This window comes from Colius striatus, chromosome 2 (genome assembly GCF_028858725.1).
Source record: "Colius striatus isolate bColStr4 chromosome 2, bColStr4.1.hap1, whole genome shotgun sequence".
Lineage (NCBI taxonomy): Eukaryota > Metazoa > Chordata > Aves > Coliiformes > Coliidae > Colius > Colius striatus.
Window position 1 is genome coordinate 57,716,350 of NC_084760.1, and position 15,401 is coordinate 57,731,750.

General features: G+C 41.8%; 1 protein-coding gene across 1 annotated transcript in view; it reads right to left on the minus strand.

Annotated features, from left to right (window-relative positions):
- The window catches only part of ECHDC1 (ethylmalonyl-CoA decarboxylase 1), a 41,251-nt gene extending 31,763 nt beyond the window's left edge, over window positions 1-9,488 (minus strand). The window contains exons 1-2 of the mRNA XM_061989865.1: window positions 9,459-9,488; window positions 1,235-1,456 (exon numbers count right to left, since the gene is read on the minus strand). Of these exons, the coding sequence (XP_061845849.1) occupies window positions 1,235-1,454 (220 nt within the window). The 5' untranslated portion in view covers window positions 1,455-1,456; window positions 9,459-9,488. The remainder of the gene's footprint in view (window positions 1-1,234; window positions 1,457-9,458) is intronic.
- Window positions 9,489-15,401: the final 5,913 nt, after the last annotated feature.

The following is a 15,401-nucleotide window of genomic DNA, read 5'->3' on the forward strand; positions in this document are numbered from 1 at the left end:
TTCACAGCTCTATTTTGAGTCAAAAATAAAACCCAATCGGTAGAAAAAGAGGCAACAACAAAGTAATTATGATTGTATAATAACACGTATACTGACAGGGAGGCGTTCAGAAGGACAATCTCCATGCTAACATCTTGTAGCTACAACTTCAAGTTATAGAATGGTTTTATGCACAAGCTTTCAAAGAGAAACAAAAGAGAAACTGCAGAAACATGTAGGTGCATTGCCACTAATTCTGTTCTTCTGTTAGGTTCTTCTCTTTTCATCTAATGATCACTAGTGCAAGGAGTGGATTGACATTTTTCATGTAAACAGCTCAACACTTTGCTAGTGGGTTGAAAACATATTTCCTGACAGCAAAGCAACAGGGAGAATTGGGCAGGAAAATAGAACAGAAAGACACTAACAAGATGACACAAATGTATTATTTTCAAAATAGTAAGACAGAAAGGCATTTTTACAGTAAAGTGTTATGCACAGTTCCAGCTCAGGCACATGTAGACCCTGAACCTGTGACCCTTCGGTCTGAAGAGAATGGCATAAATTGGAATGCTCTAGACAGCTAAGGAGAGAGAGCAAATATACCTATCTTGGAGACTAAGTCTCTCATAACACAAGATTAATAAAATAGGACACTTGGTTTTAATAGCTAAGTATTGTCCAATATAAAGTCTTATTAAATAGATTCCTGATCTGCAACAGCTGAGAATATCCAGCTCATCTAATCTTTAATTAACCAGCCATTGGTATTTAAGACATATGGCAAATAAAGAAGAAATGGAAACCAGTTTGGTTGACTGAAAAAGACCAAATTACAGAACCTTAATACAAGGAAGTCTTTAAGTAAAGAACAAAGAAGTAAATTCACCCCTTCTGCACCACCTACAAAAAGATGGGATCTTCCCATTCCCATAAAAGTACCACAGCAGTAACAACAAAATTAAAGAAGATACAAAAAAGAGCACAGTAGCAGAAGTGTGCTGACTCAAAAAAAAGGGGGCGAGGAATGTTGTGCCAGACAGTCCCAGTGTTGTGGAGTATTTCTTATATTTTTATGACATTTATGGTAAAGCTGCCATGCAGAACAGGGGGCATTTGGCTGCACATCTGTATAAAACATAAACAACTAAGGAATGGTAAAGCACACATTGCATTTGGTTTAGGTAAAATGCTAAAATGAGTAACTGAAGGAGAAAAAAAAACCAAGCCAGCAATCCCATCAAGTAATTAATACCTGTAAAGGCATTCATTAGCTTTGGGTTGTCCAAAGTAAGTATTCCAATGCCATTGTCTTCCTTGGAGAGCTTGATGGATCCACCAGCAAACTGCTGAAGTTTCTTCTTTATCAATTCTTCGTCATAACCATGAGCACTGTTATATAGTGACAACCTTCTCTGTTGTAGTATCCTTTCCTTTGTAGTTTGAAGTAAGTTCTTCCACAGACGAATGGTCATTTCTGGAAACAAAATAGGGTGGCAGGTGAGGTAAGATTGAAGCAGGAAATTTCCTCTGAGATCCATCTCAGTCCTCTGACAGAGAGGGCAGCAGGATAGCAGAAACTAATATAAAGGTTATGCAATCACAAAATTCTACAGAAATCACTGCAGATAGTACTTGCAATATTCTTAGTTTTAACCTACTCTCACAAAGTTAACAGAAGGAGTTTCACTAAGTGATCTTAGCCATTAAGCCAGAAATTAGCATTTTTTAAAATATTTCCTTCTAAAAATTACCCCAAAGTATTTGGGTGCATAACACAAAGAGGCTTAGGAACTGTAGTAAAATGCTTACATTAGACCAGCTTACAGAATCACAGAATGCTAGGGGTTGGAAGGGACCTTTAGAGATTATCTAGTCCAACCCCTCTGCTCAAGCAGGTCTGCCTAGGTCAGGTCACTAAGGAACGTGTCCAGGTAGGTTTTCAAGAAGAACCTCTCTCAACTTGCTGGCCATGCCCTTCACATCCCAGATGTACTCTGTACTTATTTTCCAAACTCTCCTCCTTCCACCAAAAGAATCCACAATCACCCCACTACGACCTGTGTTGGAGGAAAAATCCTATAGAAACCCCTAGTTTTTGGGATCTGGATCTCCCGCTTTTCTGTAAGTAACTATTACATCACTAGACCTTTCTGAGAGAAATACTTCAGGCACACAAAAACTAGAAACTGAAGACCATTCCTATATCAAGGCTTAGTCCCTGTCATTTAATTCCATTAACATGTTTATCACACTCCATCTTAACACTAGTAGTTATGTGCTTTTCCCAGTGATTCCAGTAGCCTTTGCTCCACTTTGATATCACTCAGAGCACCAAAACCTATGCAGTACCACAAAGGAGGGAAAGTACACAACAGTATTACACTGAGAGCATCACACTTGCCTTTTATACAGCTATGTAATATTGGTAGCCTTTTTCTACGTATGAGTATACCCGTGGCTTATTCCTCTGCTATATTGACTCTACAATGTATGCATGTATGCCAGAAAATAACAAGGATGTCATTAGCAAATATTATTCTTGATCTGTGTCTCTGCCTAATTTTATTCACTTCATCTACTGTAGAAAGTAGATGACAAGTGATTTGAAAGAAATTGTGTAAAGGCTGAAACGGAGACAGTTCATCTGAAAAAAAGTCATCTTAGAAGTCACTCAAAGTGGGAATCAAAAGAACTGCCACAGGACACAGAAAAAAGGTTTGCTAAATTTTGCAATTTGCTAGACTAGTCCTAGCTTTTGCATCAGCCTCCTTTGCAATGAATATAGTTGTTCAGAAGACATGGTAGGTGCTCACTTTTTAGAGAACTGGCAAAAGATGATCTTTGTTTCTCAATCGTATTTGGCAAAAAACAGATTCTTTCAAAATTGTCAAGAAGCTCCTGGAAAGTTTTTCTAAGGTGAACCCAGAACACAAACATTTTCACTGAGACAGATTTGGTGACAGTTTTTCTACAGTTTACGGACTCAAAATTTTAATGTGATTATATACATATGAAAAAGCAAACACATATTAAAAAAAAAACCCCACACACAATTCATTTATAATTAAAGAAGTGACAATCCTGTCAGGTGTACACTGATCTTGTCTCTCGCTGCATCATCCCACACTCAAGTTGAAAAGGCTTCTGTTGGGGCAGGTATAATCCTCATCGAAACAGAAGAGAAGGAGTGTGCACAGCAACCACATTAAAAGGTACAGACAAGGATGTATTGTACCAGGTAATTTCAAAGAGAGCCGCCTTTGCCATCAGAGTTGTAGCTGTCCTGCCACATCATACTCACCAATACAGCACCATCTCAAAAGTTCAACACAAAGAAACTAGTTATGGTCTATACAGATCTAGTCATTATAAGGTCATGTGACACTGGAATAAGTAAAGGGACAATTTTTTAAGATCTGGTGAGACACTTCAAAGGGTCTTCCAAGTTCTTACTAAATTTGAGCTTTTAATCTGTCACAATCAGCTTTTCTACACACAAGTTCATACAACTGATTAAAATTTAATCAACTTTAAATCTGATTGAATATAAGATGCATTACTTCATAAATATCACCTGCTGCACTCTAACACTCTCCACACACACATTCTAATGTTCCCTGCAACATTTCAGTCACCACTTTTCAGAGCTTTTAAAATGTCTTCTCTTGGTAAAATTTTAAGAGTGATAACAGGTTTCCAAATTTAATTTGTCAGCTAAATTATTCTTTTTGCATTCTGACTCTCAGACAAGAAACAGCCTTACATTTTCTCTAAAACTTCAGCACTCGTTCCCCAACATACATTCATGCAATAAAACTTACCATCCACCTGCTAGTTTTTGATCAGGAGAGAACAAACACTAAAAACACAGATAACACGGGCTCTAAAGGCAAAGCGTAGCTTCAACAATTAGCTCCCAATTTATAGTTAATACAAAGCCTCCTCAATGCTCATAAAATGATAGATTAGGTTTAATTCTCTAGGAAGCCATGATGACTGGCTTGAAAGCCAAAAAACCTCTTCTAACTCCCTGCCAAATTATACTTGTTTGATCATAGCATCATAGAATGGTTTGGGTTGGGAAAGACCTTCAAGATCATCTAGTTCCAACTCCCCTACCGTGGGCAGGGACACTTTCCTTTATAACAGGTTGCTCAAAGTCCCATCCAACCTGGACCTGAACACTTCCAGGGATGGGGCAACCACAGTCTCTCTGGGCAACCTGTTCCAGTGCCTCACCACTCTCACAGCGAACAACTTCTTCCTAATATCTAACCTAAATCTACCCTCCTTCCATTTGAAGCCATTAACCCTTGTCCTGTCACTACATGCCCTTGAAAAGAGTCCCTCTCTCCAGCTCTCCTGTAGGTCTCTTTACGTACTAGAAAGCTGCTATAAGATCTCTTCAGAGCCTTCTTTTCTCCAGGCTGCACAAGCCCAACTCTTTCAGCCTGTCCTCATATGAGAGGTGTTCCAGCCCTTTGAATATCTTTGTGGCTCTCCTCTGGAGTCCCTCCAACAGGTTCACGTCCTTCTTGTGTAACTTTTGTACTACCTAGATTTTGCATGTCATAAAGTATATAGAGAAAACCAGACTTAAGATATGGAAATTTTATTCCAACAAAAACGAGAGACTGTCATTTTCAACTGTGTAGTTATACGCATTAACAGCTCTCTAATATTATCACTATGGTAATAAAGAGCAGCAGCAAGAGCAGGATTAGAAAACAAATTGGACATCGCTGCCAGCTGATCATGACTCATGATTAATGACTCATGCAAGGTATTATCATTGAATTATTTTCTTTAAAACAATCCTCTACAGTACTGGTCAGTACCTACCCAGTACTTTTTTAATAAAAACAAGATTGTTTTAACAGTTCAGTCTGAGAAAGCTAACCACTCAGGAAAAGCATGTTATTTAAGCTACATCTCTCTCAAACTGCAAGGATTTCTGCAGATCTCAAACAAACATCATCCAAAATTTCCATCAGTTTGAAGCACTCACAATCCACCACATAACTGAGATTGATTTTCTGTGCTGTAAGTGAAAGCAGTGCAAGAGAGAGATGTTGTAGTAACCCACACAATGCTGTGGGACAAGCCAAGCTATTTATTACACTACAATTTCCAGATCTTCAGTTTAGCATAATTACACCCATTTACATACACTTACAGAAATGAAGTCTTAGTCTAATTTTAAATTCACACATGCAATTTCCATCAACATCTGTAGCACACACAGTTTATGCAGTTTTTATAATGAAAAACATTCTGACAGTACAAGAATAAGGAACTCTCTGGGCAATTAGCATCTTTGAAATGTTTTAAGAAGTGCTACAGCTTTATATATCACTAGCAACAACTAAGAGGTAAGCAGATAGTATGGATATCAATAGTTGTTCATTCCACAGTTACTCTTACATAAAACAACAGTTTAAATTTGTCACTCAAGTGATTTTATAACACCCTTGTCTGTGGGCCAGCAGACTGTGGGTTAATATGAACACGTATGGAATGTTAACACTTCAGTATCAAAGGAATGACATACATTACGCCAGAGCAATGTATGCATTAACATGCAGACACAGACAATGTAAGTATTTTTGTGTATGCATATGTATCACAACCCTTCTGAAAGCCTCTGGTATCTGCCTAGTTAACAATTCCGCTCTCACAATGTTCATAAAAAATATGACAGGAACGATACCAGCAACCATGTTTTCCAACTGAGCAGATTCTTTGGGAAACTAATAAAACTCAACCCTTGAACAAGCCTATTTGCCCTTGTCATTTACTACTAGTCTTAAGCAACCTCCTTTTTTCTCTTAAAATATGCTGTATCAAACAGCAACCTTCATTAATTTTGTCAGTTGCAACTGCCAGTGAGCATAAAGACAGATGGCCAGAGTACCAGGTCAGGGATGTAGGTAGCAACTCCCTAGATGGGTAGAAGAACAAAGACAAACCAGGGAACTGGATGTGGGGAGCCTCGATGAGGATATCAGTTCCATGCACAAAAAAAGAAATGCTGCACTCCAGAGCAGCTACAAAGAAGTAATCAGCAAATAAATATATGCCCAGGGAAAATTCTGACTCAAAGATGATGCCTGAATTAGTGACATATGTCAGAGAGAAAAAAAAAAGAGAAAATATGCAGGGAGGTGATTTCAATACATCAGGGAAACAAGCATGCCCTTTCATGTGGGACAGAAAGATGCAGGTGTGGTGTGCAGACACAGACTTGAGTCACCTGCAAAAAAACATCAGCTGAATTTCTGGAGTTTGGAAAAAGGTATCTTGAGATAAAGTGCAGCAGAAACAAAGGGATCCAACGTGCACAATTCACAAATCACAGGAGAAAAAATTCTAATGAGATAAGAAAAAAACAATTAGAAAGGCACTTTAGTGACACTGCTAAAGGTATCAAGGGCAGCAGACAGTTCAAGAAGCACAGGGGAACTTGACTTTAAGAAGAGCTCCAGTAGCTGCAATGTCAGTATCAAGCACAGAAGTGACAAGCACAGAAGTATGATGAGAGACAGGGATAGAAGATGTGAAGATACTGATGAGATGGTTCACAGTTCAACTGCACGTGTGTGTCTTGCCAGTCACTGTAGAAGGCATTCATCTGTACCAGTGAGCAGCAACCGTGACTGTTGATGCTTCACTGGCTTCCTGCAGTGCCTGACTAATTGAATGGAAAGCAAACGGTGACTCAGTGCTGAGGACTGGCACAACTGACCTTAAAACATAAGGCAAATGCAGACAAAAGAGTAGAGTGAAGAATAAATGTAACCAAAGCATGAAAATAGTACATCTGTACCAAAAGAATCCAAAAAAGCAGGTTGAAAATGAGTGAAAATCATTAACATCAACTGACTGGAACCTGGGTGATGAGGGCAGGGGGCAGGCAGGGCAGAGAATAAATCTCAGTGTTTTGAAAAGAGAGAAGGAATTCAGAAACAGCAAGACCAAAGTGAGGGGCAGCCAGGATGCACATCAAGACAAAAGCACGGAGCTCATAGAGAAGAGTCATCACTAGAACCTGCCTTCAGACACAAGAAATATGTAGAAGGATGATCCCATCTGTAGAGTTCCTTCTCAACCCTGACTAAAAAGGCCACCTTTGTCAGCTGCTTGTCACCATCCCTGAAACTTACGGAGACCTCCATCTACCTCATCCACTAATACATATCCTTTTCTTCAATGATTCATGGGTTAACACCTTATCCAACAGGTTCTTCTCATTGTAATAATTACCAGCTGAAGCAAGCTGAGGGCAGCCACCTCCCCAGTTGGCTTTCCTTCAGCTGAAAGCAGCAAGCAGATCTTAGGCATGCTAAGGGAAAAACCTACTGACAAAACATAACTGGTAAATACAGAAACTAAACAAAGCCTGCAAAATTCTAACTCGCCAAGAAGGAAAATGCAGCGCCTCTAGGGCATCTCTCTCTAAAAAAAGCGGGAACTCCTACCAAGTTCCAACAGCAATCACCTTGAGTTGATACCTTCCTCAACACACTCTGACTTTCAAACACGCTGAGTCTTGTTCAAATTTTTAGTGCACCATCCGTAGTATCTACATTTTAGACAAACTGCATGGGATCAACAGTCCCTCTACATCAGCATGAGGACATTAAAAGCTTTGTGACTCCTCTAAAACCACGCTTTAGTGGTAGCTGGTATTATAAAAGACAGGGTTTACTCTGTATAGTACTGTTGCGAAAAAAACAAGGTTGGGCCTACTAGTTGCTAGATGTCAGTATTAGGAACAACATCTACCTGTCCAGAAGCTGAGACAAGAAGTGACAAGATGTCCAAATTAACTAATTGAAATGGCTTAAAATCATGCATGTGTGAAATAAATTGTGTACAAAAAAGACCCTTTCAACATTCTAAGCCTCTGTGGTTCCAGCTTACTCTTTATACCTCTTTTCTGCTTTCTCTCTTTTTTCCTTGGTTTTCATACTCAGTTCTGGGAATAGTAAGCTATGTGTTTCCCAAGTGATGTGTTCTTTGTTTGGTTTTCTATTTTTTAATTGTCCCTGAAGGCTAAAGTTTAGCCATGAATTGTCTCTCTGTTCCTAACCAATTATTTTTCCCTTTATTCACATTTTAATCATTTTGAAGACTTAGTAAAGAGATCACACAGAAACATGCCCATGTCCAGTAAAAAATAACAGCATTCGAGGATGCAAAACAGCTGACAAAAGAAGTCTTTCCATAAATACACATGATACTACCTAAAACCATTGGATGTTGGTCTCATGGTGGGTACAAGATCAGGAGTTTCACAGCAGAGAGCAAACACAAGAACCTGTTATCTTCTGTAAAAAGTAGGCAGGTCCATTATTTTTTTAATGCTTTCATATGTTGAGGTTCTCTTTGCCTCTGTCAGCAAAGTACCCTCTATAACAGTGGCAGAAAACACTTTTAAGTTCACATAAAGCTCACTGCCCACCAGGTGTATTTTAGATACCTTTAAAACAAACAGATGTGGCACTTCACAAGAATGAAAACGACCACAATCAACTTACCCTTTGCTTTTTAGTCAACAAACTCTAAATCATAAAAAATATATAGATGAAGTCATTCTAGCTCTAACGGCAAATACTGATGCTTTCCCAAGGTTAAATTTGCGTTGAAAATTGCAAAAAGTTTTCCAGTCGAGCAGTGCTCTGAATTCCACTTAGTACACTGCTCTTTGCTATTGCTCCGCATACCCTCACCAGTAAATCCTCCTGCTGACAGCAAGAACAGAACTGCATCCTAATGTCAGAGCCAGCCATGCAGCATGACTCTCAGGTGTAATGTAACGGCACTAGGAACTAGCAGAAGCATGCCAGGACAGCATGCCGTTCAGCTCCTTGTCTCTACACACTAAGTATCACAGAGCCAAGGCATCCTTTGTGGTAGAAGGCAAAGACTCAAGGGAGAGAGGCAGGGAGGAAAACTCCTTTCTCAGAAGCAGTTTCTTACTGTTGACCTTGTGCAACGCCCCCTGACAAAAGCACTGTGCCACTTGGTCTGGACTTGGCAAGCACTTCTAGCACGGCCTGGTTTTCTTTAAAAAAAATATTTATTTCAAACAGGCCAATTCAGGACTCCATGCTGAGCAGGGCCTAAGGGAGAGAGGTAAATAGCTGTTTCCAAAGCACGACCATCAGCTTGGCTAAAGCCAAGCACGCTAGGAGAACTCTCAGGTTTCGGGAAGAACCACCACCGGCCGCTTCCAACACCGGCGAGGCCACTTTGCCTTTGGCTTAGCCATCCGAGACGACCAGGCCGCACCGCGCCTCCCGCCCACCCAGGCCCACGCCTCGGCCGAAGCGCCGACCCGACTCTGCCCCTCCATCCCTACAGAGGCCCCAGGCCCGCCTGTAAAGGCCACCTTCACCCTCAGGGGCAGCCCCCGAGCGCCTCAGGCCCGCGGACAGCCGGTGTGAAGCAGAGGCCCGCGGCCGGGCACTAACCTAACCCCGCCGCTCCCCTTTCGCCTCGCCGGTGACACGGCGGCAGGCAGGCGGTGCTGCGGGGAAAGCGGCCCCTCCGGGAACTATCGCCGAGCCGGGCCGGGCCGGCGTAGCGGGGCCCGATTCTGCGGCGGGAGGGGCTGGGCCGAGCTTTTGGGAGCGAGGGGTACCAGGGCAACCCCCACGCCCCACCATTTAAAGAGAATACTGAGCCTCTGGGAGCTCAAGGCAGACAGGGAGCCGGCAGCCGCGCGACTTGAGCCGCGGCTGGAAAGCCGTGTTTGCTCCCTGACACATCTACTGACAGGTGACTCCAGGCACCAAAAACTCAGTCTAAATGTAAGCAGTTTTGCCGCAGAAGATACTTGCTAGCTCCAAGGCTGCTAAACACCACAAAAGCAGGATCATTGTTATGTTTCCTGCACCTGTAGCCTGCATCACTAAAAATCAAGCCCACTATTTCTACCCAAGTAAGGGTAATTAGAGACACTAATTCCTCCACCATCGCACAACAAAGCCTCGCTTCAGGTCACCCGAGTTAGGATACGCACCTCTGCCGGGAAGGTTCAGCCCAGAGTAAAGCAGCTGCTCCCTAACTTCCCACCCCACTTGCTCTCCCACTTGTTACACTGTCAGGAAGAGAGGCATTCATGTCCTCAGTGCCTCCACAAAGAGAGGCTTGGGCTCTCCATCTTGACATACATTTTATCAATCAGCCCAACTGTGAGCTCTTTCGCAGCCACTGCCTTCCCTGCTTCTGGTGACAGTCACCTGCACCTATGCTCTGGCAGCTGGGCAAAAGTGCTGAGCCAGCTGGAACCTACCCTTGCAGGGAGTAATCCTTAAGGTGTAATTTTGTGTAAACTTGCATCTGGCATCAAATGGCACCGTCATACACAGCCCTGCCCTTCTCCTGGCCGTTTCCCTTCCAGGAAGCATGTGTGCCGCTATGCCAAGAACCAGATAAAAGGAAATAAATCACTTAGTGTGTTCAAAGCAATATGCAAATGGGAGCCAGTCTTCATTATTACATCCTTGTTAATACACATATGTAGGATGACTCAGTTTTAAGTATTTGTAGTATGGATGAAAGATGTATCTGAAAATACATCTTCTCCACCTTTATTAAAGCTGTTTTTCAACCTAACTGTCAATATAAATGTCCCGAAGTTGGTCTAGTTGATTAAATATTGTGATTGAACATGTAGAAGATTTCAATTAATCATACACTTGGAAAAACCAAAATCTCTGCATACTGAGCAGATATTTTCAATTTTGTATTGTTGAGAGAATCCTTTGAGAATATGAAATATTCTAGTCTCAGGTGACACTATCTTTATAGAACGGAAGGATTCATTCCCTATTACAACACTCCCAGTATAAACAGAAATATTGCAACAGGCAAGCTTGCCTCTAATTTTTCCTCTTGGGTTCACAGAGGAGTTTTTTCCAGTAGGATTCAGTTCAGCATTTGTTTCTGGAAAACCTCAGTACCGAGTTAGAAATTTGTGCAAGCGAAGCAGCTCTCACCAGGTCCTACTTACTCCAAGGTCTGGTCCTTTTTGGGAGCAGCACAATACCCAGACATGTCCAAGCTAGGTCGGAAGCAGAAGAGTGATGGTGGTTGGAAACTCATGGATTTCTAGGTAACATATTGCCACCTAGCAGCACTTAGTGAAAGTAGCACAAACCTTATCTCCAGTTCCATAAACAACAGTGTGCCTCACTTTTGGTTTTATGGCATTTTGTCTTATATGATGCAATCATTCGAACAGAGTGCAGAATGAGGGCTGCAGAATATGATCTGTAGAACAGATGAATAGGATCCTTTTGGGAAATGGACACTAAAGACCCCTTACACGTTGTAACTTACAGCAGGATGGTGACATAGTCCCTGCAAGCTTGACTGTACAATAAAAATAAAACAAAATAAAATTGAAAAAATGAAGAAAATTGCACAATTCTGCAAACTTTCTTATTTATGCAAATAATCCCACTTATTTCAACAACAGTTTGTCCTTGCATTGCAAAGCAGTACTGCCCTAGGAAAGTCAGGTCACTACCTGAATTATTTAGTGTGTTCCCATTCCCTGTCACTGACCCAGAAGCTGGCAACGGTGTACTTGCTAAAAGAGAATGCTTTACTCTCAAATCCAAGGCTGCCAGACTGAAATATTGAATTCCAATAGATACAGTATTCCCTGGTACTATTTTTACAAACTCCTTTCAGACCCATGGAACAAATCAATGACAGATACAGACAGATCTCAGGAATTATTGGATACTAACTGACACATAACCCCACAATCATCTCGTAAAGAGACCCTTAACTGTAATTTTAGGAGGCAAATATAATCAGCTCTGGATGGGAGTGTAACAGGATAAAGAATGGCCTAATGCATACTCCAAAAACTGGATCCACACACAAAAAAAAAAAAGGATACCTGCATTCTCTTTCTAAATTTCTGAAATCTTTCTAAACCTCAGATTTCTGGATCCAAAATCATGATATTTGGTTTTGCCTCACAGCCTGTAGGATCCTAAATCTTGTTAGTGCCTGGTAGGGTTGGTTCACGGAAAGATACACTTTATATCAGGCTAACAAGACTACGGCTCCAGCTGTCTCTCCTTTTCTTTCCCCACTGTGGATATCTGAAATACTCCTGAGCTGCCACAACTTTCCAAAAGCAGCCATGCATGCCAAGTTAAATTTGGTTTGTTTTCAATAGTCAGGGGCTGGCTGGGGACAGAGCAGTCACCATGCATACCTCAGGACTGCAGCCTTATCAGGCATTCATATCAGCCCATCCATTTCATGGATCAAAGCCACTGGCACACCAGGCTGGGGTTATTTCCCACACAATACTCAATCACTGAACATGTCTGCAATGGAAGCAGCTCTTCCCAGGTAGCTTCGTACCCATCCTACCACAATATGTTGATTTTATATTCTCTGCCCACATCATTTAAGAGTCTACTCCTATGGGCCCAGTGAGAATCATCAGAGCTGACTTCAGGCTCCACCAAGACAAGACTGGAAGAAGAGGCAAAGAAACACCCACTTCTGTAGCATGGCATGGGAAGTGTCACCCAGCTGGGATGAGTGCACTCTTCTACCCAAACAAACCAGTTCATTTCTCTGGAGAAGATGCTCTGATCAGCAGCCTGTGATGTATTCTGGTTGAGGGAAAAGAGCCCAGGCACCCATGCTGAAAGCTGTTTCATTTCCTATAGCATAATGAAATATCCATTAGGCCAGAGAGCAGGAGATAGGTTCGATGCAGCCACAGCCTAGTGTTTGCTCATGCTCTCAGTGACCCAAAAAATATTTGATATATTTAAACATTATTAGCAACTGAATTTATTGCATGCCACATAGAGCAGCTTGAACAAGTAAAGTAAAGCATGTTCTTGCTCTTCAAAGTCTTCTATCCAGTTATGGGACACTGGGAGAGTAGGCTCAGTCCAGCCAAAAGGGCCAAGAGGCCCTTGCCACGTGCTCCCACCTTTCACTGTGCTGGCACTGTCATTTGATTAGATAGTAATTTTCTGTCAGGAAATGTATATGGTACAAAAATATGCTTGTGTGTGGTTTACCTTCCAACACAAGATAAGATCTGATTTCACAAGATCTGATCATAAGAACTGATTACAATTTACAGGGCAGCTTAAAACATCAGCTCATCTCCACTGAGGAGTGGTGGTCCTGCACTTCTTCCTTCTCCTTCCAGGGTGTGAGGACTGAGGATGCAGTGAGCCAGTTGAGCTCACCAAACTGTCAGGAAGCTGCTTTAGCGCAACTAGTTTTCATTTTGTTCCCAAAGCTGAGAAACTGAACCAGCCTGGTTTTCTACCAGGTGAAGCCCAGGGACACAAGACAGGGGAAAGAAGATGGAGGAAACCATAGGAAAAAGGCCATTCTGTTTTAGCAACACTGAGTTATCAGATGGGCTCGACTGTATTATTATTCCCAACTCTCCCTGTGGCACTCGGGGCATTACCTGTTTGAAGAAATGGAGTAGGTTGGAAACTTGTGGCTCAGGGCAAAGCTGAGAGATGCATAAGCAGGCAACCTCTCTTTTGACAGAGCAGCCAGCCACTGCGTCAGACTAATTGTACTGGAAAACTCCATTCTAAATCCCTTTGAAGATCCATCCTCCCTCTTCCTCAGTTTTCTGTTGATATGCCAGTTCTGTAAAACTTTCAGGAAAAAAGAGCATCCTGCCTTTTTCTGCAAGAGCATTTGAATCACACAGAAGTAGGCCAGGTGATAATTGCACAGCACATTGTAGTGCTGCTTAAATGTCAGCTGTTAATTAAAGCCTGTCCTGAAAATGGGCCATTAATTAGGGCAAATGCAGCCGTTCTGTCTGGGTTCTAACTAACTGGTGAGTAAAGGCATTATTTCAATATTGGTATTGGAATTGTTAATTTTTGTCTCTCTGAGATATGTTTATTGTTGAAAGAAAAACAACTGAAAAAATATAATTACCTGAATTTATTGTTCTTTCTTTTAAAGAATTTAAAATAAATATTCTGGCATGAGATCATTCACATGCATACAGATTGCAGTAGGGGACGTTTGGGTATTAGGTCCAGATGTCTCTAGCAGTTGGATAACCTTGGTAGGAATGCTTAAATGCTGTAGATATTAAAATACAATTCTGACCTGTGAAAACAGCCTGTTGGGGCACTTCACTCATATATGTCTGTTCTTAAGAAAATGGTACTATATTCATTAATAATGTTACACAGACACCAAAATGTTTGCTAAATCGGGGCCAGAAAGTGAGGCATGTGTTTCCTTTGAAACTTTTCTAAATTATTAGGGAGAATCATAATATTGATAAAAGATCTAAGTGTTGCAAGCTAAAGGATATATCCAAGCCTTACAGCTTAACCGTCTTGCCTTTTGTCTCTTTGGCCCAGATTCAGCAAAGCAATTAAGCCCATAAATAGTCCCTCTGATTTCAGTGACCTGTAAGCATGTGTATGAATCAAACCCCTCTCCCTGCGAACCTGCACTCGTCCTTGCCTCACAATGCATGAGGGATTTTGGAAGAGCAGTGTCTCTTGTTATCAGTTACACTGTAACACAAAGTAATGGTAGATGTTGGCACTTTTATGCCCAAATACCTATGCAGGAGGTCTATCTACAAGAAATTATGCAGAGAACTAACTGGCTGAAGATTTCAGTCTTTCCCAGGAGCCTTGGCATCCCTCCATGAAGCCACAGGCACCAACCGTGGTATCCATGGCAAAGTCTCCATCTATGGAGCAGACATGTCTCTGCAGCTAAAGCACAGACCAGTATCAATTTGGGACTCAGCTCTTGAAACCCCGCCACTGAGCAGCCCTTATATCCCTGGAGCCAGGCCAGGGGCTGGGGTAGGCATCAGGGTCAGTAAGCAGGCTGCCCACCAGCACCCTGGGCTCAGCTTCTGCAGCCACTGCTCCCAGAAACACTAAAACAATGTTGGTTTTGTTTAATGTGTGGTTCTATCTCCCCTTTTCACATGAAGAGGTAGTCACAGCATCACACAATCACAGAATCTTAAGAGTTGGAAAGGACCTTGAAAGATCATCTAGTCCAACTCTCTTGCCAGAGCAAGACCTCCTACAGTAGGTCACACAGGAACTCTTCCAAGTAGGTTTTGAATGTCTCCAGAGAAGGAGGCTCCACAACCCATCTGGGCAACCCATTCCAGTGGTCTGTCACCCTCACAGTAAAGATTTTTTTCCTTAAGTTTCTTTGGAACCTCTTGTGTTACAGCTTGTACCTGTTGCCCCTTGTCCTATCATTGGACATCACTGAGAGCAGCCTGGCTCCATCCTCCTGACACCTGCCCTTTATGTATTAGTAAACATTAATGAGGTCACCCCTCAGTCTCCTCCAAGCTAAAGAGCCTCAGTTCCTTCAGCCTTTCATCATAACAAAGATTC